The sequence below is a fragment of the Mastigoproctus giganteus genome, chromosome 5 (assembly GCF_048544385.1).
Source record: "Mastigoproctus giganteus isolate SK-2022 chromosome 5, ASM4854438v1, whole genome shotgun sequence".
Taxonomy (NCBI): Eukaryota; Metazoa; Arthropoda; class Arachnida; order Uropygi; family Thelyphonidae; genus Mastigoproctus; species Mastigoproctus giganteus.
In genome coordinates, this window is record NC_143579.1 from 98,602,945 (window position 1) to 98,625,126 (window position 22,182).

The 22,182-nt window shown below is 38.6% G+C and overlaps 1 protein-coding gene across 1 annotated transcript in view; it reads right to left on the reverse strand.

Moving 5' to 3' along the window:
* The window catches only part of LOC150085580 (uncharacterized), a 433,845-nt gene that overhangs the window by 288,240 nt on the left and 123,423 nt on the right, over positions 1-22,182 (reverse strand). Inside the window, exon 2 of the mRNA XM_090374122.1 lies at positions 4,508-4,612. Within this exon, the coding sequence (XP_090230248.1) occupies positions 4,508-4,612 (105 nt within the window). The remainder of the gene's footprint in view (positions 1-4,507; positions 4,613-22,182) is intronic.

Below are 22,182 nucleotides of genomic sequence, written 5' to 3' on the forward strand. Positions count from 1 at the left end.
GTCATCGTCATCAGTCGTTTTCAATCCACTGCAGGATGAAAACCTATCCAGCAATTTTCCAGTTCCTTCTGTTTTGTGCAATGGCAATCCATTTACTGCCCAATAACTCTTGAATTTCATCTGTCAGATCATAGTAGTGATAGAAGTAGTAGCAGTAGTAGAAGCATGTGATGCAAGAAAGCAAGCGTATGAGCTTATGTAGTTTCAGCCAAAAAAAACAATTTCACACATCCATTCCCTCTAAACGTTTGTCCAGCTCCCTCTTGAATTTATTAAGCTATCCACTTCCACAACGACAGAAGGAAGTTTGTTCTAGCAATTAACAACCCGCTGGCTAAAGGAAAATTTCACAGCACGTCTATTCTACAACTTTCTTTCCTCAATTTGAATTTATGCCCCCTCAGGTTCGTAATCTGATCAAGCGGAAGAATACCATCAGAATTCAGAGTGCTCAACCCATTCAAGGCCTTACACACCTCAATCAGATCACATCGAAGGTGCCTAGTCTCCAGCCGCTGCAATTTACAGAACTTAAGCCTTCATTGGTAAGACGACCCCTTCTCTGTATACGCTCGATCAACTCTACATCCTTCCTAAAATGAGGCCTCCAGACTTGTACGCAGTACTCAAGGCGTGGCCTGACTATTGCCTTATACACAGAGACAATCACTTCCTTTTCCCTACTAGCAAAATTCCTGTATATTATGGACAATAAATACCCCATGACCTGCTCTGGCAGTCTGGCTCATATGAAGTTTTCTGAGGAATGTCTGCATTCCTCAGAAAACGTCATATCCGACTGCACAATTACTCACAGATCGTTTTCATTTTCTATCATCCTAAGTGTAGTATCACACAGTTGGTACACGTTTCTCTGAGGTTACTTCTACCCATATGCAGTACTTTGCATTTGTAAATATTAAACTTCAGTTGCCACTTCTCAGCCAATCTACTCAAATTTTCTAGATCCTGTTGCAGTAGCACACTGCCATTACTGTCATTAACAACCCTGCCAACCTCTGTATCATCTGTCCATTCGACATTAAGCCTGATATATCTTCATCAATATCATTTATAAATATACAAAACAACAGTGGGCCCAACACTGAACCCTGGGAAACTCCACTAATAACATTAGTCCATGAAGAGCAGTGTCCATTTATTACCACACTTTATTGTCTCCCACTCAACCACTCTTTCATCCATTGTCGAAACGTGATCTTAAAGACACACTGCTCCAATCTGTATAGTAGTCTTCTATATGCAACAGTATCAAAAGCCTTTCTAAGATCCAAATATATGATATCAAAATTATTTTTTGCACCCAGTTCCTTAGTGACCATATTTAGTATCCAATCAAACTGGTCGGACAAGACTTCCCCTTAACAAACCCATGCTGTGTCTGAATTATTACTGCAGTTTTGTGTAGATGATCCTGCAATGCATCTTTAACCAGTGTCTCCATTATTTTCCCCGGAACAGAAGTTAAACTAACTGGTCTGTAATTACTCGTGTCACCCTCAGATCCCCCTCTGTGAATTGGGGATACATTTGCACATCTCCTGTCCGTGAGGACTTCACCTGAGTCCAAGGATGCTATCATAATTAAGGATAAGGGTTTGCTTAGTTCCTTTGCCGCCTCCTTTAATATAACTGTCTAGATCCCATCCACCCCAGGTGTCTTTCTTATGTTTAACTTCAACAATTTTTCCTCCACTTTTCTCTCTGTTGTTGTTTTCCAGGTTTTATTTTAGCTCCTCTTCGGTACCATTCTGTTAATTTTTTAGTCCATCTGTCATCATGTCTTCGTCTATGTATCCTGCCAAAGTCCATTTCAGTTCTTTAGTTTTGATAAGAATGCCCTTTACTTGCCCTAATGCACGTGTTTCTCTTTTTATCCAACAGTCTGATTCCTAATATAATTCGTTCCATTCTTCGCTGTGTAGTTTTCGGCTTCTCTTCCATAATTTTGGTGAATGTCCAAGTTTTACTTCCATAAGTCATAGTGGGGTGTATACATTGGTTCATTATTTTACGTTTCCGACAAATTGGGATATTGTTCCTCAGTATGTGACTATATTTCCTGAATGCTATCCATCCAAAATTTATTCTTTCTTGACTTCCAGCCATTTATTTTAATTACAGCTAATGACTTGTCGTATATGAATCCTAAAAACAAAAAGATCCCCAATGCCAATCAGATCTCGTATATCATAAATGAACACTAAAAGTAGAAAGATCCCTAATGCCAATCACTAAGGTACCCCCGCTCATGACACTCAAATTAGTTTCTGCTTTCTATCATGTAACCAACATTTTATTCACCGTAATATCTTAGTTCTAATTCCGTTCATGGACAAGTATAGGGTGCACGAAAGGTAACTACCTCTTTGTTTCCCTTGAAAAAAAAAATAAATAAAATAATAATAATAATAATAAAATAAAATGAAAATTCATGCAAATATGAAACAGTTTTCCATATGCCCACTTGCATTTTCAACACTTTTATGCAATCGGATTCCAACGATTACCTGATGTCTCCTGTAACGTGCTGGAAAACTACGCTGTTCTTTTTTTCAAAGTCGTCCAAAGTTTGGAGTTTTTTTCTTTTAAACTTCTGGTTTTCCATCGTAATATGATGGAAAAGCACAATGCGATTTTTTCGTAAGAAAATTTCCTCAGATGTTCTGAAGCTAATCGGGATGGTTTTCAACAATCACCCCAGCTTATCCCTGAAAATTCCATTCATCAACTGCAATATTTAGGGAGCGGTTATTGTGCTTAATGTGGTTTCTCCGCACAGAATTTTTCAGGTTTCAGTGCAAAACAAACAACATACATAGTCTTAGAAGTCTCTTTGGCTGTCTATCAGAAAATCGCTGCCTATCCTTTGGCAGCGATTTTCTTGGGCTGCATTAAAAAGCAAATCAACCGTTTCAACAAAATCTGGAGACCGTGAAGTCGAAGAACATCCACTTAGCTCCATATCTTCAGCTAACCCTATTATGAGCTTCCTGTGACAATTCCTGATTATCTTAGGCTCAATACAAGCATATATATATATATATATATATATATATATGTTTTTTTTATTTTTTTTATTTCTGTTCACTCACCTCCTATTTGGCTTGGTAATTCAGCCCACAATTTTCTTAATTATCATAACTTTTAGGATCTGATGAAAAACCTGATCGTGTATCAACTTTTATTTTGCTGATATCAGATTTATTTGCATAGTTCCCCTTTTTTTTGATTTACAGCCAAATTTACCCACCCTTATCTTATGTTAGCTACCGTTACCATTATTTTTTTATTACAGATCACTTTTTTATTTTTTATTACAGGTCACTTTTTTATTTTTTAAATTACAGGTCACTTTTTAATTACTTATTTCTATCCTTTTCTGTGTAACTTACACTTCCATTATTATATTTATATATATTAAAAATATTATATATATATAATATTTTAAAATTTTTTAAAGCTTATTACATTATATATATATTATTTATTTTATTTATCATAATTATTGCATTTCAGAAATTTTAAGATAAAAACAAAAACCTGGCTTAGCTAAAATTAACGCTGTGGCAGTCGGCTAAAGACATTATCGGATGGTATTTGGTCATTAAATCAATCGAACTAAAATAACTACTCATGCTTCTATTTCATGAGTGTATAGCGGTATGTTACTGTTATAGGTATTGTACACGGTATATTTATTAGGTGTAAAGGTTAAGAGGCAGATCTAGTAACGCAGTAATTTTAGAAAAAATAAATTTCATCAAGTGCGAGAGGAAGCGAATGATTTATTACAACTACCTTTTGTTTCTGTTTTGGAGGTTATTTTAAGAATGTAATAAATTCTTCCATCAGTAAAATTTATTGCAATTAGCATTTTAATAGAAAGAAGAAAAAGTGTCTATTGACCTCACATTACGAAGCAGAAGCGGTATAGGAAAGGGGATCAAGATACCAAACAGGGCGGAAAGGGAGTTGAAAAAAAAAAAGAGGATTTTGCACATTGAAACTATATTAAAGGATTTGTGATTTAAGGAATTTAATGGCTTTCCTCGGCTAGAAATACAGAGCTAGAGTTTAAAGTAATTTAGTGCCGCAGTTATTCATCATTCCTTTAGTTCACAAGTAAAGTAACAAGGACGAATATGTGCAGCGCTATTATCAGGAATAACTAAAAGATATGACAGTTGTTGTTGTTTAGAACATTAGCAACTAAAGCCATATTGCTCCGGGGATATGCCGTGGTCATTCCCTGACCTTTCCGCATCCTCCATATTTGGTGGTCACGGGCTCGAACCCCAGCCTAATCAAGAGGCGTGTGCTACGCACTGTCGCTCCTGCCCACGGAGGCGCTTAAGATATGACAGATATATTCGAAAACACAACAGCTGTTAGACAGGTGAAGAATATTTCTTGAAATGCTATCCTGTGGTAAAAACATTCCACAAAACACATTTGTTGCCTGTTAAAGAAAAATTTGACTTACGACTTGGCGGGATTCTTTCTGTAGCTAGAAAAGTCGGCTAACTCCTCCTGGTGATCGTATACTAAAGTCTCCACCATAGAACCTTTGGAACTACCAAATGATACTCTAGAGGCAAAAGAACAATCATCAGTAATGAAACAAGGAAGGTTGCTAACCTTAAATTACAGATTATGGTTATGAGTAAATTTATCATATATAAAGTTCTATGAAATATATGGTTTAGAAAAATCATTGTGTGGAATCCATATAAATCCCAAATTTTTTTGTTTTATTATTTTTTTTATAAATAACACAATTTTAGTGTGCACCATGTAGAAGTAGTTGGTCATGAAATGTGAAAGGACGAAAGTTTTATGTCAAAATAGAGTCATTTCGCAGTAACGACCAGTGGAAATCCGTACCGAACTGAAATAGGCATATAGTTATTTCACAGTAATTCGCTTCCACAATTACTATGAAAGCACATTCACGCACATAAGGCGTGGCTAAGGTGCTCTCACCCTGAAAGCGCCTAGTCAGCAGAGTGACGACAATTAATCTTATCATTCAGTGAGCAAATCAAATTGAACCAAGCAAGATAATTTTATGCGTTCAGTAATAATATTTTTCTTTACCACCCACCGAGTTCGTGTAGGAAAAAATTGTTTTATGTGTAAACTTCTTTAACGACATCTACTAAATTTCGAACAGCTAGAACCGAAATCATGAACGATGTCATTTATGCTCACGCCCGCTACTTATTCTACCGAATCAATGTTAGTGATAAATAGGATACACACGCTTACTCTACCGAATCAACGTTTGGAAAAGGTTAGGCCAATAGCCTAATTACCCATTTGATTGTAGCCATTTGTTGAATAGCATGATTGCAACAATACAAGTATTTGTATTGTTACAATCATGATGGATCATATTATTCTGTCAGGCTTTATCGCAAATTACACATGCAGCGCTACGAGATCTGCAAGAAACGACAGTATCCACGCATAATACGATATCGAAACTATGACTTGGCTCAGGATCTCAACGAGTACAAGCGCGAGATGGTAACGCTGCACATTCCATTTGGTAATGAAGAAACAGAGATGAAATATGTCAAGATCTACGACGACAATGAAGAGCTCATACTAGATCGTAAATTGTTTGAATCGGACTTGGACATTAGCAAAACGATTGAAAATGTAAAACGACGTGTCAAGACAACGACGACATTGACCCTGACAAAGCATGAGGTAATGACCTGCATAGCCTTGTAACGCGATTGCGAGAAACCCCCTTTCGAAACTTTTACAATTAATCCAACAGCGAGATGAATGAATATCTAAAGCTCGCCACGCTCAACGGACTCAGCGCAATTGCAAAGAAACACGCAAACCTAATGACCAACGAGGATTTATGCAACTTAATGAGAATAGCCAATGACGAGCAAAAGATTCTATTCATACTTGTAATTTGGAGTCTGTTATCTCCCAATTGAGAACCGATTCAAATACATGTATTCTTGACCGACCCAGCTGGTTGCAGAAAAACGTTTATGATTCGCATTTTGATGGAAATATACAACCGCTTCAGTAATACCGACTGGTACTGTAATAACGCCTACATCACATGCGCTTCAACTGGTAAGGCTGAAGCGCATGTAATGTAATGATCTTGGATGTGCACAGAGCTGATTTATGCTATCTCTGTGCACGTCCAAGGTCACTGCCCTCAAGATATCCATCTCTCTGGTTACCAAAAGGTTTCTGCCACGGGTGGCAATGGTTAGCCCAAAGCCACCTAAGTGGTAGGTATACCCCGAATCATAAGCGTTTTTTCGCACGTCCAAGGCCACCTCCCATGATCCTTTGCTTTAAATGCTTTACTTTAACTTCTGCAAGATATCCATTTGTCTAGTTACCCAAAGGTTTCTGCCACGGGTGGAAATGTTTAGCACAACGCCACCTAAGTGGTATGCCTCTAATCATAAACGTTTTTCCGCCACCAGCTGATTTATGCCAGCATGAGCACATTCAAGATCACTTCCCATGATCCTTTGCGCGATTCGACACGGAAATGACGTCAATGACGATATTTCCGCGTCGCAAAATCGTGACATTAATTTTACTACCGTCCGAAATTTAGTAGGTACCGCCAAAGCCGTTTACATATCAAAAAAAAAAACCATTGTCCATCCTCTCAAAAATTTGTCTAGTTCTTCCTTGAATTTATTTAAACTACCCACTTCTACAATAACAAATGGAAGTTTATTCAACGGGCGGTTGATTGTCGGAATAAACCTACACATCTATCCTGCCACCATCCTTTTCGAATCTCAATTTATGCCCCCTCGTGGATAGCACAGTAGGTAGAATCGTCGTCCTCCCACACAGGGTGGAAAAGACCCGAGTTTGAGACTCATCGATGACGTGAGGAATTTTTAGGCCTTTTTCACAACGTGGCTGAGTCGGTCGGTCGGTCTCAGGCGAGAGTAGCATGTTTTTTCTCCCGGAAACGCGAGTTTTTCGTCCAGAAAAACAGAAAATCTTCAACAGAACACATGCAATTTACAGACCGTATATACGAAGCAATATAACCATAGTCGCTGATGTTCCGAATATCCTACTGCAACAAGTGCATAATTATCTCTAGGCCTTTTTCGTTTTACAGTACCCTGAATACCACACGGTACGTTATTTTACGATTATTATTATCCATATGCAGCACCTGGCATTTGACAACATGAAGCTTCCACTGCCATTTCTCCGCCCATCTCCTTAATTTTTTTCCTATCTTGTTGCAGTACCTTACCCCGATTACTGTCATCAACCACCCTACCAATCTTTGTATCATTATTGATTAATATCCTAATTGCAGGCAGTGAATAGTTACATGGATGCCTGATGCAATAATACGCATAACAGCGACAATACTAGGGGTTTAACATAAAATTAACTAATACAAGAAAAATTACATAAAACATATGTATTAAAAATAAAACGTACAATTTTTGTATAATGACACATATTACATATAAAAATTATATTAACATGGGAAATGAAAGAACTTTTTTTTTTTTTTTTTTTGCTACACACTGCGCAATGAAAAAACGATGGCAGTCACTCGGCTGAAGACGAAAGCTCTTCCCTCATGATGCGCTTTCTGTACGATTTGTCCTCTGTGAACTTTTTTGTAGTCAACATCCATCTCCTGGATGTTGTGGAGCATCTTCATGGGCAGGAATCTGTCGCCTATCCTGACCTCCACGCCACAGACTGCAGAGAGGGGAGGGTTCTTAAGGGTTTCGGGGAGATACTCCAATTGCACATCTGCCAAAAACTTGGTGTATTGGTTTTACCCGCTATCATATTAATTGATACAAGCAAGCGGAGGATGAATATCCGTTCGGACACTTTCTGTATTTTAAAAGTTGGGTAATATCTGAAGTATGTGTGAGGGGGGGGACAGTTTATGCTTGAAGAGGTCCCACCGAAGAAGCCAGTACTCATCAGGTGCAATGGTTTTTAGCGTGGTTTTTGTTGCCGACTCCCAGATTTCCAATCCGTAGGTGATGACTGACTGCAGAAACCGGTATATGTATTGGGGCGTGCACTCAGGCTCTGTGACATGGTGTTGTTTGGCAAGCCATCTGGATCTGCAGACCTTGTGCAGATCCAGTTTTCAAACACGATATTGCAGACAAAATGTTTGCAACATGGTGTTTGAAACTGAGTTTAGGGTCGAAAATAACGCCGAGATCTCTATGCTTGGTTACTGGGGTACCATGGATTTCCAGGTTTAGTTGCGTTGGGTTTGATTTGAGTGAGAACACAATTTGTACGGATTTGTTTAGATTTCTCTTAAGAGAAACTGTGCTAATATCTAATCAGATTTAAGGCTACTGTTAATGATGATTTCGGAAGCAGAATCAGGTTGGACGGTCCCTTGGATCCGATAGAGGAGCTTCAAGTCGTCTGCATACCTGATAAATTCTGTTTACTGGCACAGGAACGGGTGCATGGAGGCCGTAAAGAGGAGCCCTGAAAGAACTCCGTCCTGAGTTCTTAACTACTGCACAAACCTACACAAACTTTCCTTGTGAATGATTTTTTATTCAGAGTCAGGTGAAGGACCCTGGTCGTAAGTAGCGACTTCAAGAATTCCAGTATATTGCCTTTGATCTGGTATCCCCCCCCCTCACAAAGTTGCAGGGGAAGCTGGATGTCTATGCTGCCGAATGTAGACTGGATATCCAGATAAACAATTGCCATCTCAGCCCTAGCTTGTGGAGCCCCCAGAATGGTGTTGGCGGCTTCCAGCAGATTGGTAATGGTTGACCTGTGTTTCAAGGCATAGTTTCATCTATAAAGTTAGACATTAAGCCTGATATACCTTCATAAATAACATTAATAAAATAGAAAACAGCTATGGGCCCAGCACTGAACCCTGGAGAACTTCACTATTGACATTAATCTACGAAGAGCATTAATAACTACTCTGTGTTCTTCTACTCAACCATCCCTTTATCAAGAGCAGTAACTTTCCCCTAATGCCACACTGCTCCAATTTGTACAGCAGTGTTATGTGCAATAGTATTAAACGTTTCCTGACACCCAAGTATGTGATATCAAAATTATGTTTTGTATCCAAGTCTTATATTGCTGTGTCATACTATCCAATCAGACTGGGCAGACAAGATCGTCCCCTAACAAATTCAGGCTGACTGCAGTATAATTTCATTCCTGTCTAGACAGACTTGCATTACTTCTTTAACCAGAGATTCTGCGCCTCCGTAGCCAGGTGGGCAGGAGCAGCAGTGCGTAGCACATGCTTCTTGATTAGACCGGGGTTCCAGCCCGTGAGCCAACAAATACGGAGGATGCGGAAAGGTCAGGGAGTGACCACCGCATATCCCCAGGGCAATATGGCCTTAGTTGCTAATGCTCTTAAATAATAACAACAACAACCAGAGATTCCATTATTTTCCATGAAAAATAAACGAAAATGATACTGCTAGTGAATAAATTTGCCCTTCTGCAATTTACTCACCGCACATGTTCTGAAAATGTCCAAGGAACAATATTTCAAAGTGGTTAACACGCTATGTTTTGGGAGGGTCTAATCCTAAATGTCTGAGTAGCAAACTTTGCTCGTTTCAAGGCCATTAAGGAATTTCGTGTCATAAGGAAGCGCTAGCAGATGCCGACACTGATGGCATTCTAAAAATAAAACGATCGATACTTTAATAAGATGGAGTATAGTTTCTTAGCTGCGCAACCGATTTTGTCGTATCCTTCCTGTGAAAGCCGAAAGTGCAGATCACGTGTAACGCAGCACACTTGCATGCACTGGAAGGGGAGAGGTTATGTACAGATATGCATGCCTGGATGTACAAACATCACATGGAAACATGAAGGAGAACAATTTACTGTTATATTTGTCTTACGGGATTGTAAAGTGAAGCGTTTCAAGCGATATTAATGATAGGAGAATAATAAACACAACACAACAGTAACTGGCCTGTATTTCAATATAAACGTTTCCATACTTTATGATTAGTTAGACAACTAAGGATGAATCCACAGTTATCCATTTCATTATCCATAAATTTTGAACACCAACTTTATAAGATAAAGTGAGCAGCTGCTTTAACAATAACATTTTAGCTGATCTGATAATACTGATTTATAAATATAATACAATTAAATATAAAATTCAACTCACCATGTGACAAAATTATCGTTAACTGGAAAGTCAAAGTTAGATTTTTTTTTTTTTTTTTTTTTTTTTAAATTTGCTAAACATGTACAGTACCCCAAATATTCCAATCAGCTATAACTCTGTTAGATGAAAAAGCTTCATATTTTAGTACAGTATATTGTATTTATATTTAATACTTCATTTCGTGACTTTTACAAACCAAATAAATGTTGTTTATTCATATACAGAAAAAAAATTAACTCCACCTGTAGTTATCCTGCTGTTGTTTATAAAAAAAATTGTCTAATTAATACTGCAGAAAAGAATACAACAGCTCAGTGGTCCACACTTGGGGAAACTAATAAGTTATCTGATGCGGCTTGGCTTTAAAGATGGTCATGTATCATTTCCTTTCATAACGGTTTCTTTTAATCCAATAAATTGGTAATTACGTCTCAGAAATCTTCCAGAGGCCTTTAATGTTGAACATGCTGCTATTATGAGAACTATATTCTACAGTGTGTGCTTTGCATTTTAATCACTCCAATAAATTAATAGAAAACCGACAGTGATTTTCATATGCTTAAAGTTAATTTTGCTCAGCGTTTCGGAGTTTTCTTTATTTCAGAGTTAAATAAAACCTTATCATATATGCATGTTTTAATAGTCGGTTTCCTAAGATTTTCTATTTTACATAATGAAAGCCTAATGAGTGGAGCTTAAATAAAATTTTTTTCAGGAAACAAGTTCCCCGAAACAAATTTAAGCTTAAAAGTAATATATTTAGCGATGCCTTGAAGAATGGGCAAAAATCTCAGGAGAAAAACAGTTTTGAACATGCTTTCAAGGGATTGTGGAATCAATGGGCTTGGTATACTAATCCCCAAGAGGAGTATTTGAACAAGACATGATGCAAAATAAGGCGTGCTAAACTAACGCGTTTTTAAATGCATTCTCATAACTTTTGGGTAGCAACGTGTATTTCTTTTTTATATGCTTAACTGAAAAAAAAACCGTTTCTGTATTGCAAATTAAACACTAACTCATACAAGATACACGATTTTGATGATTTTAAATTCGTAATACGATACAATTTCAATACTCAAAACAAAAAATGCTGTTTCTAAAATCACCTGTTAATTTTTCACCTAACCACAGTGTCCAAAGATAATAAATGCAGTTTCCTTAATATTTTAGAACAAACCTTTAACACTTTAAACTCATTCACATTCTGTAATCTAATCTCGAAAGCTTAATTTCAATCCTTATTCGAAATTCATCTGAACGCAAATTAATGTTTTCTTCTTTCTGTCTTCCTTTCCAGCCTAACCAAACCTTGATAGAACACAGTGTAATAAAGAAACTAACCTTCAAATTCTTTATTAGAAAATACATTAGCATTAGCATTAGCATTAGTAGAGGCATATGGTGCAAGAAAGCAAGCTTATTCAGCATCAGCCAAAAAAAAAAAAAAAAAAACCCCTCTCCCATTTCACCCCTCCGTTCGTTCGAAATACCTGTCCAGTTGAGCTTTAAATTTGTTTAGGCTATCAACTTCAACAACAAGTGATGGAAGTCGGTTCCACCAACCAACCACCCGCTAGCCAAAGGCAAATTTCCGCACATCTATCCGACATCCGTCCTTCCTCAATTTGAATTTATGCCCTCTGAGGTGATTATTCTGAGAACGATGAAGAATCCCATTGGCATTGAGCATGCTCAAACCATTCAAACCCTTATACACCTCTATCAGATCACCTCGCCGGTGCCTAGTCTCCAGACTCTGTAATTTGCAAAACTTAAGCCTTTCTTCGTAACAGCAACCCTTTGTTCCATTTACTAATCTTGTTGCCCTTCTCTGTACCCGTTCCAGCAGCTCTACATCCTTCTTGAAATGAGGCCTCCAGACCTGTATACAGTACTCAAGATGTGGACTAACCATTGCCTTATACAAGGGAATAATCACCTCCTTATCCCTGCTAGAAAAATTCCTGTATATCATTGACAAGACACCATGAGCTACTCTTGCAGCTCGTCTGCACTGCTCAGAGAACTTCATATCTGCCTGCACAATTACCCCCAGGTCCTTTTCATTCTCCACCACTGTCAGTGTAGTACTGCAGAGTTGATACATTGCTCTGGGGTTACTGTTACCCATATGTAGTACTTTACATTTGTCAATGTTAAACTTCATTTGCCACCTCTCAGCCCATCTGTTCAACCTTTCCAGATCCTGTTGCAGCAGCATAGCGTCAGTAGTGTCCTTAACGACCCTGCCAACCTTTGTATCATCTGCAAACTTAGACATTAAACTTGATATCCCATCATCAATATCATTCATAAACACCGAAAACAACAATGGACCCAACACTGAACCTTGAGGAACTCCACTAATAACATTAGTCCACGTTGAGCAGTGTCCATTGATTACCACTCTCTGTCTTCTGCCACTCAACCATCCCCTTATCCATAGCAGCAATTTGCCTCCAATGCCACACTGCTCCAATTTGTGCAGCAGTCTTCCATGTGCAACAGTATCAAAAGCCTTTCTAAGATCCAAATATATAATATCAAAGTTATTCCCTGCATCCAGTTCTTTTGTGACTACATCATAGTATCCAATCAAATTGGTCAGGCAAGACCTGCCCTTAACAAAACCATGCTGCGTCTGAGCTATAACTGAATTCTTGTCTAGATGATCCTGCAGTGCTTCTTTAGCCAGTGCCTCCATTAATTTACCTGGAACAGAAGTTAAACTAACAGGTCTATAATTACTTGTGTCAGCCTGTGATCCTCCTTTGTGAATTGGGGTTACATTTGCACATCTCCAGTCTATGGGTACCTCCCCTGAGTCCAAAGAAGCTCTCATAATTATGGCTAGGGGTTTGCATACTTCCTTTGCTGCCTCCTTTAATATAACTGGATAGATCCCATCCACCCCAGGTGCCTTTTTTATGTTTATCCTCAACAATCTCTCCTCCACTTTCCTCTCAGTTATTACAAAATCATCCAGCTCACTGCCAATGTTTACTTTACCTACATCATTCTCCTTCCTGAATAACTCCTCATGCGTGAATGTAGATGCAAAATACTCGTTTAGATTGTTAGCCACCTGAGCAGGATCCTCAACTGTTGAACCATCAATATCCAGTGGACCAATCTGATTCATCCCTTTCCTTCTCGAGTTCAAGTATGTAAAGAACTCCTTTCTGTTTTTCTTTGCATCCTTTGCCAAGGATTTTTCGTAGTCTGCCTTTGCCTGCCTAATCTCCTTTGTGACTTGGTTACAGACCAACTTATATCTATCATAGGCTTCCATGTCACCCATTAATTTGTATGTATCCCATGCATTTTTCTTCTCTGCCACATGTCTCATTAGTCCATCTGACAACCATTTAGGCCTAAACCTTGAACAATATTTCTTAGTTGGTATGTAAAGCCTGGTAGCCACCAAGATTAGTTCCTTGAATGCTTCCCATTTTGAGTTTGCTGTTGGTAACATCATCAGTTGGTCCCACTGTATAGAATTTAAATACTGTCTCAGACCATCATAGTCGCCTTTACGAAAACAAAAACCCTTCCCTTTACCTCTGATGGTAGTTACCTCCTTGAGTAAATCCCACTTCAACACACTGTGATCACTGCCACCTAGTGGTTCATTTATCTGCAGGTTCTTAATGCATGAAGAATCACTACTGATAATCAGATCAAAAGTATTGCTCCCTCTTGTTGCCTCACGAACATGCTGATGTAGAAAACAATCATCCAATAAATCCACAAAAGCCTTGCTAGTGTGCGAGTGACCAACCCACAAATTGCAGTCAATATCTGGGAAATTAAAATCCCCCATTATAAGACTCTCTGATTTACTGGCCCACTCTATTTCCCTGTACAATATATTATTATACTCATCAGAGTCATTAGGCCTATAGCACACTCCTACTCTCAATTTTGATTTCCCTATGCTTATGTCACACCAAACTGACTCGACACTGCCCTGTCCATCGATGTCAACTGGCTTCACTTCCTTTGACTTTATGTGTTTCTTAATTAATAGCATAACCCCTCCTCCCCTCCTGTCCTGTCTATCCTTTCTATATACATTGTATTCCCCAAATTCCAGTTCCGCATTACTTATATCTGTGTGACACCACGTCTCTGATATCCCAACAATATCTGCCTTTGATGTTTTGAGCAATACCTCAAATTCATCAAATTTATTTACCAAACTCCTAGCATTGGTGTACACGCAGGTATACATGCACCTGTTTCTATTCTTAGCTACCCTAACACAACCCATGTGTTTACTTGTAACGCAATGACTACCAGCAGTCTCTGAAATATCCTGCATCTTGTTTTTCAGACTTCTGCTCATTTGAATAGAAGCAGTGCAAGAATCACTTCCACCTCTGCCAGTGGCTACTGTTAATCTATTAGTCCTTGTATCCCCCCCAACTAGCAGTTTTCCGACCCACCTAACACTGCCTCGACAGCATCAGCAAAAATTCTTGCACCCTTTCTATTTAAGTGTATCCCATCCCTGTAGAAGCAATCTCTCCTGTTAACAAGTACATTACATTAAAATACATGAATGAGATTATGTATTTTCTAATTAAGAAGTTGAAAGTTAGTTTCTTTATCATTCAGGAGAGTATGCACACGCACAAATCCAACTAATATCAAACAACATAATTAATACAATCAGTTGACACTACGGTAACCCTCCTATAACACAGTAGTTAGGTTTCTATAAAATCTTGTGGAGTGCGAAACCATGTTATACGGGACTGAGAACCAGTACAAAAAGGGGGTTACGTTCCAAAAGCTAACAAAAATACACCAATTTTTAAAAAAATAACTATCGGAAACTTAATTTTATTTGAAATAGTAATAATTGAGCAAATGTCTTACAAACTATGATACATATATATCAGATAATACACGTTCATTTAATTTTCTTCCTCTTCATCGCTGCTAAGCACAATTAAACCAGAACGTTTTCTCCGTTGCAGATATATCTTCAGCTTCTGACGGTGTAAAATTTGGAACTTCAGAATTACTATCTGCGCTACCATCCTCTTGATTGATTTGGTTTACCTCCGACCAAATCCGACCGATTTCCACCAAATCCGCTTCGCTAGCCTCTTTTTTCTACCAGTAATTCTTGGACTATCATCAAAACCTTCTCCTCTTACTGACTTAGGGGTGGAATTTAATTCACAACAAAGAAATTATTCCAATACGGTTCTTATGGGCAAAGTTTAGTAATATATATACCCGGAAAAATTTATAAACGATCAAATAAAAACGAAAATAACCTTACAAAAACCTTAAAAGTCACGAACTGCACTCTTCAAAGTCGCAATTTTCAATGGTCTCAAACAATGGCAGAAGGTTATCAAATTGTAGCAGGGTGCTTAATGATTTTGTAATAACTGAGAGCAAAGTGGAGGAGAAATTATTGAAGTTAAACATAAGAAAAGCACCTGGGGTGGATGGGATCTATCCAGTTATATTAAAGGAGGCGGAAAAGCAACTAAGCAAACCCTTAGCCATAATTATGAGAGCATCCTTGGACTCAGGGGAGGTTCCCAAGGACTGGAGATGTGCAAATGTATCCCCATTTCACAAAGGGGGATCGAAGGGTGACACGAGTAATTACAGACCAGTTAGTTTAACTTCTGTTCCGGGTAAAATAATGGAGTCACTGGTTAAAGATGCATTGCAGGATCATCTAGACAAGACAGTAGCAATAATTCAGACACAGCATGGGTTTGTTAAGGGAAGGTCTTGTCTGACAAATATGATAGGATATTATGATGTGGTTACAAAGGAACTGGATGCAAAAAATAATTTTGATATCATATATTTGGATTTCAGGAAAGCTTTTGACACTGTTGCGCATGGAAGACTATTGTACAAATTGGAGCAGAATGGTATTAAGGGTAAGTTGCTACAATGGACCTACAATTCTTGCACCCTTTCTATTTAAGTGTATCCCATCCCTGTAGAAGCAAGTGGGAGAAGACAGAGAGTGGTAATCAATGGGTGCTGCTCTTCGTGGACTAATGTTATTAGTGGAGTCCCACAGGGTTCGGTGTTGGGTCCACTGTTGTTTTGTATATTTATCAATGATATTGATGAAGGTATACCAGGCTTAATGTTGAAGTTTCCAGATGATACAAATGTTGGCAGGGTTGTTAATGACAGTAATGGCAGTGTGCTACTGCAACAGGATCTAGATAATTTGGGCAGATGGGCTAAGAAGTGGCAACTGAAGTTTAACCTTGACAAATGCAAAGTACTGCATATGGGTAGAAGTAACTCCAGAGAAACGTACCAACTGTGTGGTACTATACTTAAGGTGGTAGAAAAAGAAAAAGACCTGGGAGTAATTGTGCAGTCAGATATGAAGTTTTCTGAGCAATGCAGACAGGCTGCCAGGGCAGGTCATGGGGTTTTGTCAATGATATATAGGAATTTTGCTAGCAGGGAAAAGGAGGTGATTATCCCTCTGTATAAGGCAATTGATAGGCCACGCCTTGCGTACAGGTCTGGAGGCCTCGTTTTAGGAAGGATGTAGATTTACTTGAGCGTGTACAGAGAAGGGCAACAAGATTGGTGAGGGGAATGAAGGGATCCTCTTTTTTCTGCAAAGTTCTGCAAATTACAGTGGCTGGAGACTAGGCACCTGCGCGGTGATCTGATTGAGGTGTATAAGGCCTTGAATGGGTTGAGCACGCTGAATTCTGATGGGATCCTTCCAATTGTTCAGATTACGAACCTAAGGGGGCATAAATTCAAATTAAGAAAAGACAGATGTAGAATAGATGTGCAGAAATTTGCCTTTAGCCAGAGGGTGGTTAATTTGCTGGAACAAACTTCCATCTGTCGCTGTGGAAGTTGATAGGTTGAATAAATTTAAGGAGGAACTGGACAGGCATTTGGAGGGAATGGTGTGATTTTTTTTTTTTTTTTTTTTTTTGCTGATGCTGCATAAGCTCATACACTTGCTTTCTTGCATCACATGCCACTACTACAAGCACAAGTTCAATAGCATAAGTTCACAGAACCTAACGCGGGGATTTCCCAACTTTTTTTTTTCTTTTTTTTTTGTATAACTGAGAATTTTTTTTGTATAAGCGAGAATTCACAAAAAAGAATGTAAATGTTGAAAAATTATATTCAACACAGCAGAATTTCACCCGCAAAAGCTCAAAAATAGCGTGTTATTCGAGGTTTGCCACAATCCTCTAATCGTGTTATACGGCGGGTTGCCTGTATAATAAAAGTAAGGAATAAAGTAATTAATATCAAATATTAATGAAATGAATATTTATTCAGTTAGAACTAGCTAAATAAAAGGCTAGACTTATAAATTCTACAAGAGGTTACTGGGAAAAATCTATTTATAAGAATCGGATATTGATTCTTATGAAACAGATTAAATGAATGTAAATGAATTTCATATTCAATCGCTAAATAAATGTAAATAATAATTAACAAATACACAGGGTGACTCGAAACTCAGGAACCAAACATTTATTATTATTATATATATCGAAAATTTTATTTCTTAAGGCACGTAAAATATATTTTTACAACATTTTGTGAAATTAAAAAAAAAACACATTTTAAAACTTGGCACAGGTAGATAAGTCACCATAGTCGCTACAAAGACTGCCGCCAAAGTACACAGATATATTCACTCGGGAAGATTTACTGCCATAAACAAACAAATTAATAAGGTACAGGCCTACGTTTGGTACTAATGACAGAACTGATGAATCCTAGAACACTTTCCTTGCAAGGAACACCAATTCATTGCAGTAAGTAGAAGGAATTTAAGTCTCCGTTGCTCCTCCAGAGTAGCTGCGAATTTAGCTGTAGAAGAGGAACGTATTTCCTTGCCCTGATCTGGCATTCCAGTTAATCCCAAAGGTGTTCAATAGGATTCAATGCTGAACTTAGAGTTAATCAGGTGAGACGGATTTCGTTTTTCTTAAAACAGGTTTTTATAATGCTCGCTACATGGAATGAAATATTATCGTGCTGGAACATGAAGGACACATTTATACAAAAGTACAAATTGTTCAATATGTTAGTGTACTACCGGCAGTGGTTTTTGACTTGGAGGTAACAGTTTCGATTCCAAATGGAGAAAGGCAGCCCCAAACCCTTCTCCCTCATCCGAAGACTGCAACGCAGCTCATCGCTTCACAGGACCTGTTTACACTGTTCCATGGTTCAAGGACAATTGGCCAGGCACTACCGTAAATATTCGTTGGTGTGATGTCGTACTTGGAAGTAGCAGTTCTGATGAACAGTGCTGTGCAGCCCTTCGAACACTGCCGGGGACATCGGGGACTCCAACGTAACGTTTTCCAAGGATATCACTTAATTCCTCAGGGATTAAGCGATTTCTATCCGTACATCGCTCTCTCCTTCTACCTTTTCACTACATCGGCTAGAACCGAGTTTTCCAGGTTCAAACGTGTGCCTGTCGCGTGATGACAAATTACTTATATGGAATCCAACGATGGTTAAGCCTATTTGAAACTCGATAAACTGTTTGCCGTAACATATTCGTTTTGTTTTGTTTCTTTTATTTATATGGAACGTAATAGTGCGAGGAAACTAGAGGATTTTACTGTACCACCCCCCAAAAAAAAAAAAAAAAAACCACTATGCATGTGCTTCCAAAGGCGCCATTGAAATTTCCCAAACCGTCGGGTTAAACTACCCATGAAGACAATAATTAATTATCTTCATATATAGATATGTAGTTGTATGTAGCCAGCTAAAGGAAAGCTTTCTGCAATCGAGTCTATAACTTCACCTTAGTCTCAATTTTTTCCCTTGGTTCTAGTGTCACTGAGCCCAGCAGCGGTGACACCTAGCTTGATAGCCCCATCATCGGTTTAAGATTAGAGGATTAAGATAAGTAATTCTGTCTAACTTCCTAATCACACAGCGATACTTGAGTAGGTTTGGAAGTGGCACGTTATTTACTCGGAATTATACATGAAACGGGTTTGACAGCAGACCCCGCGCCACCCTCTGCGTACACAAGAGGGCAAATGGTTTGTTTTTGTGCGGTTGTTCTCGTCGGATGATTGAAACTATTGCTAAATAAAGTCAGATTTGCTTTATGTTTCTTTTATTATTACATGAAATGGTTTATAATTAAATAAATTTTCTGTTTATACTCCGGCACGACAACCAAGTCAGTAGAGTTTACAATAAATCGTCAATACAAATATTTATCGTATTTAGTAGTCACGGGCTTGAACTCCGGTCCACTCAAGGAACGCGTGCTATGCACTCTCGCTCCTGACCACTGGGCTACGTCAGGCCTAAAACCAGTTATCACATCAAGCCACAGATTAGCACTTCTCTGTGAAATCAAACGATGTATGCACGTATTCGCCAACAATTGTTATTATTTACTTATTTATACATCTATTATTTGGCAGAGCAGCTCCATTGTTGTCTACACACTTAAACCTGCTCCCGCTTTGCATACATTTCGTTCACACTGTTCAATGTATTGGGAGTATTCGGATTTCCGAACGTTTTTGGTAGAGTAGTAGCATATGTATTACGTGTCATATGCAAATAAATACAAAATTGGAATTCCTGACTTTTCGATCACCTCACTCACTCACACACACACAAGTTAGTGCACTGCATCAAGTCTGTACGTAATAAATAAACCGAAGTTGATTAAACAGAATCGTTTTATTTACACCTCATACTGCGAATGCCTTCAGAACGTGTTGCCTGTTCGTTAAACTTCGAATAAGTAATGCTTCCACAATTGAGAAGTTATTGTTGTTACTTATTCTCGGTAGATACTGCCACTACCCAGATGTTTCAGAATATATATGTTGGGATGTAATGCTCTTTGGCCTAAAAGTTGGAGAAAAGCTTAAGGGTCAGCGAATAGAAGAAGGATAATAGGAGACCAAAGAGTTTACCCCGAAAGAAAGGAAAGGAGCCACCTCCATTTTACTTACACTCACTCATTTATACCTCGAATAAGTAATGCTTCCCCAGTAGAGGCGACTATTGTTACTTATTATCAGTTTCAGTAGATACCACCACCGAAGGCTGTTTCAGGGCTATTTGGCCCTTCATCGTGGGTGGGTGGGTGGGTAGGTAGCCGGTGGTATAAAGACTGACAATCCAGTTGTGAAATTAACTCCACAATACGAGAGACGACAAATGAAGTACAGTAGTTTAAAACAGTTTTAAAAAAACTTGCACACCAAGTATATATTTCCTATCCCTGTAAATTCCAAATTTGAAGCTTTTACCAAAACGAGTATCGTGTCTGTAAACTGAGTGAAAACTGTAATCAGTTTGCATGTTTTCAACGGTAAAACTTGATGTTGTTGTTATTTGGTTTTTAGGAGCATTAGCAACTAAGACGATATTGCTCCGGGGATATACGGTGATCATTCCCTGACCTTTCCGCATCGTCCGTATTTGGTGGTCACGGGATCGAACCACAGTCTAATCAAGAAGCGTGTGCTACGCACTGCTGCTCCTGCCCACCTGGCTACGGAGGCGCGGTAAAACCTGAATTCCAGGAGAAGAAACCATGAAACTCTCGCCCGAGACCGACTTAGGTATTCGCTCACGATTCAACTTCTTACTCCCGAACCAACTGCACTTGTTTGTGTTACTTCTATTCTCTGGTTCTGGCTTCTCAATCGTCAACAGAGAATGCTTGATTGGAAAGTGCCAAAACATTAAATTAAAAATGACTATTGTCAAAGTTGCGATTGACACTGTTGTCAAAGCTTGCTGATGATTTAAAGATAAGCAGGAGGAGAAAGAACTACAACCAATTCATTTTGCTTCAGAATGATTTAGATCGGTTGTACCAATGTTCTGTAAAATGGAAACTGCAGTATAATGCTCCCAAATTTAAGGGTCTGCAGCTAGAGAACAGATTCAGGAGTTACTTATGAGCGACGGGGAGTGAAGTTAAAAGTGGTCCAGGAAAGAAAAAAAAAAAAAAAAAAACTTTGAGATTACGATTCAGTCATTCAAGTACATACATTTTCTTCGGACCCTGCGCAGCCATTGCTTGATTACAAGCTTCTAGTGCAGTTTATTTGTGGCCAGGTAAAAGTCTGAATTTTTTCAGGAATCTTGCCACTGGAAATATAATTTGGTACGTGTTCTTTGCCTATAGTCTGTGTAGAAGATAACAGGAGATGGTTATTCAGGGGAATAGTTGATTTTGGAGTGGTGTCAACTAATTAATTTCCCCTGATCACAATGTTGTATTCTTTCGTTGAATCAGAATTTGAAATCCGCGTCTGCGGATTTCAAATTCTGATTCAACAAAAGAATAAAACATCTGACGAATCCGGGCCAGGACTGGTTGTGAGTTATACTTCATCATTAGTAAATGCCTATAACAAGCTTGACGAATCAGTATACAGGGTGTCTCAAAAATACACGGCATAACTTCAGGAATGAGTTCCTCATATGTAGACAATAAAAATATTTTATATCAACATAGTTCCGGAAATGCTTGGTTCCCGAGTTATTAACCGGAATGTCTTATCTCCCGCAGGTGATTTCCTTCATCGCAAGGTACTGACAGAATCTGGTGGTTTTCCATTTAGACCATGTACTCAAATCAGGAGCAAGCGGATATGCACTTTATGTACGGTTTGGCGGACGGCAATGCTCTGGAGGCTCGTCGTTTGTACCAAGATTCACAGAGCGAAGATGTCCAGACAGGAAAACGTTTGAAGGTATCCATCGCCGCCTTTGTGAACATGGGACCTTTATACCTCGTGCTGCCGACAGAGGACGACCAAGATCTACGACTCCTGAAGTAGAGAGGTGGACCAACTGCCTGGCCTCCACGTTCACAGATTTAAACCCACTAGATTTCTTGTTGTGCGGCCATTTAAAGTCATTAGTGTATTAGACTCCGGTAGCTGATGTGAAAACTCTCCGAAATCGAATTG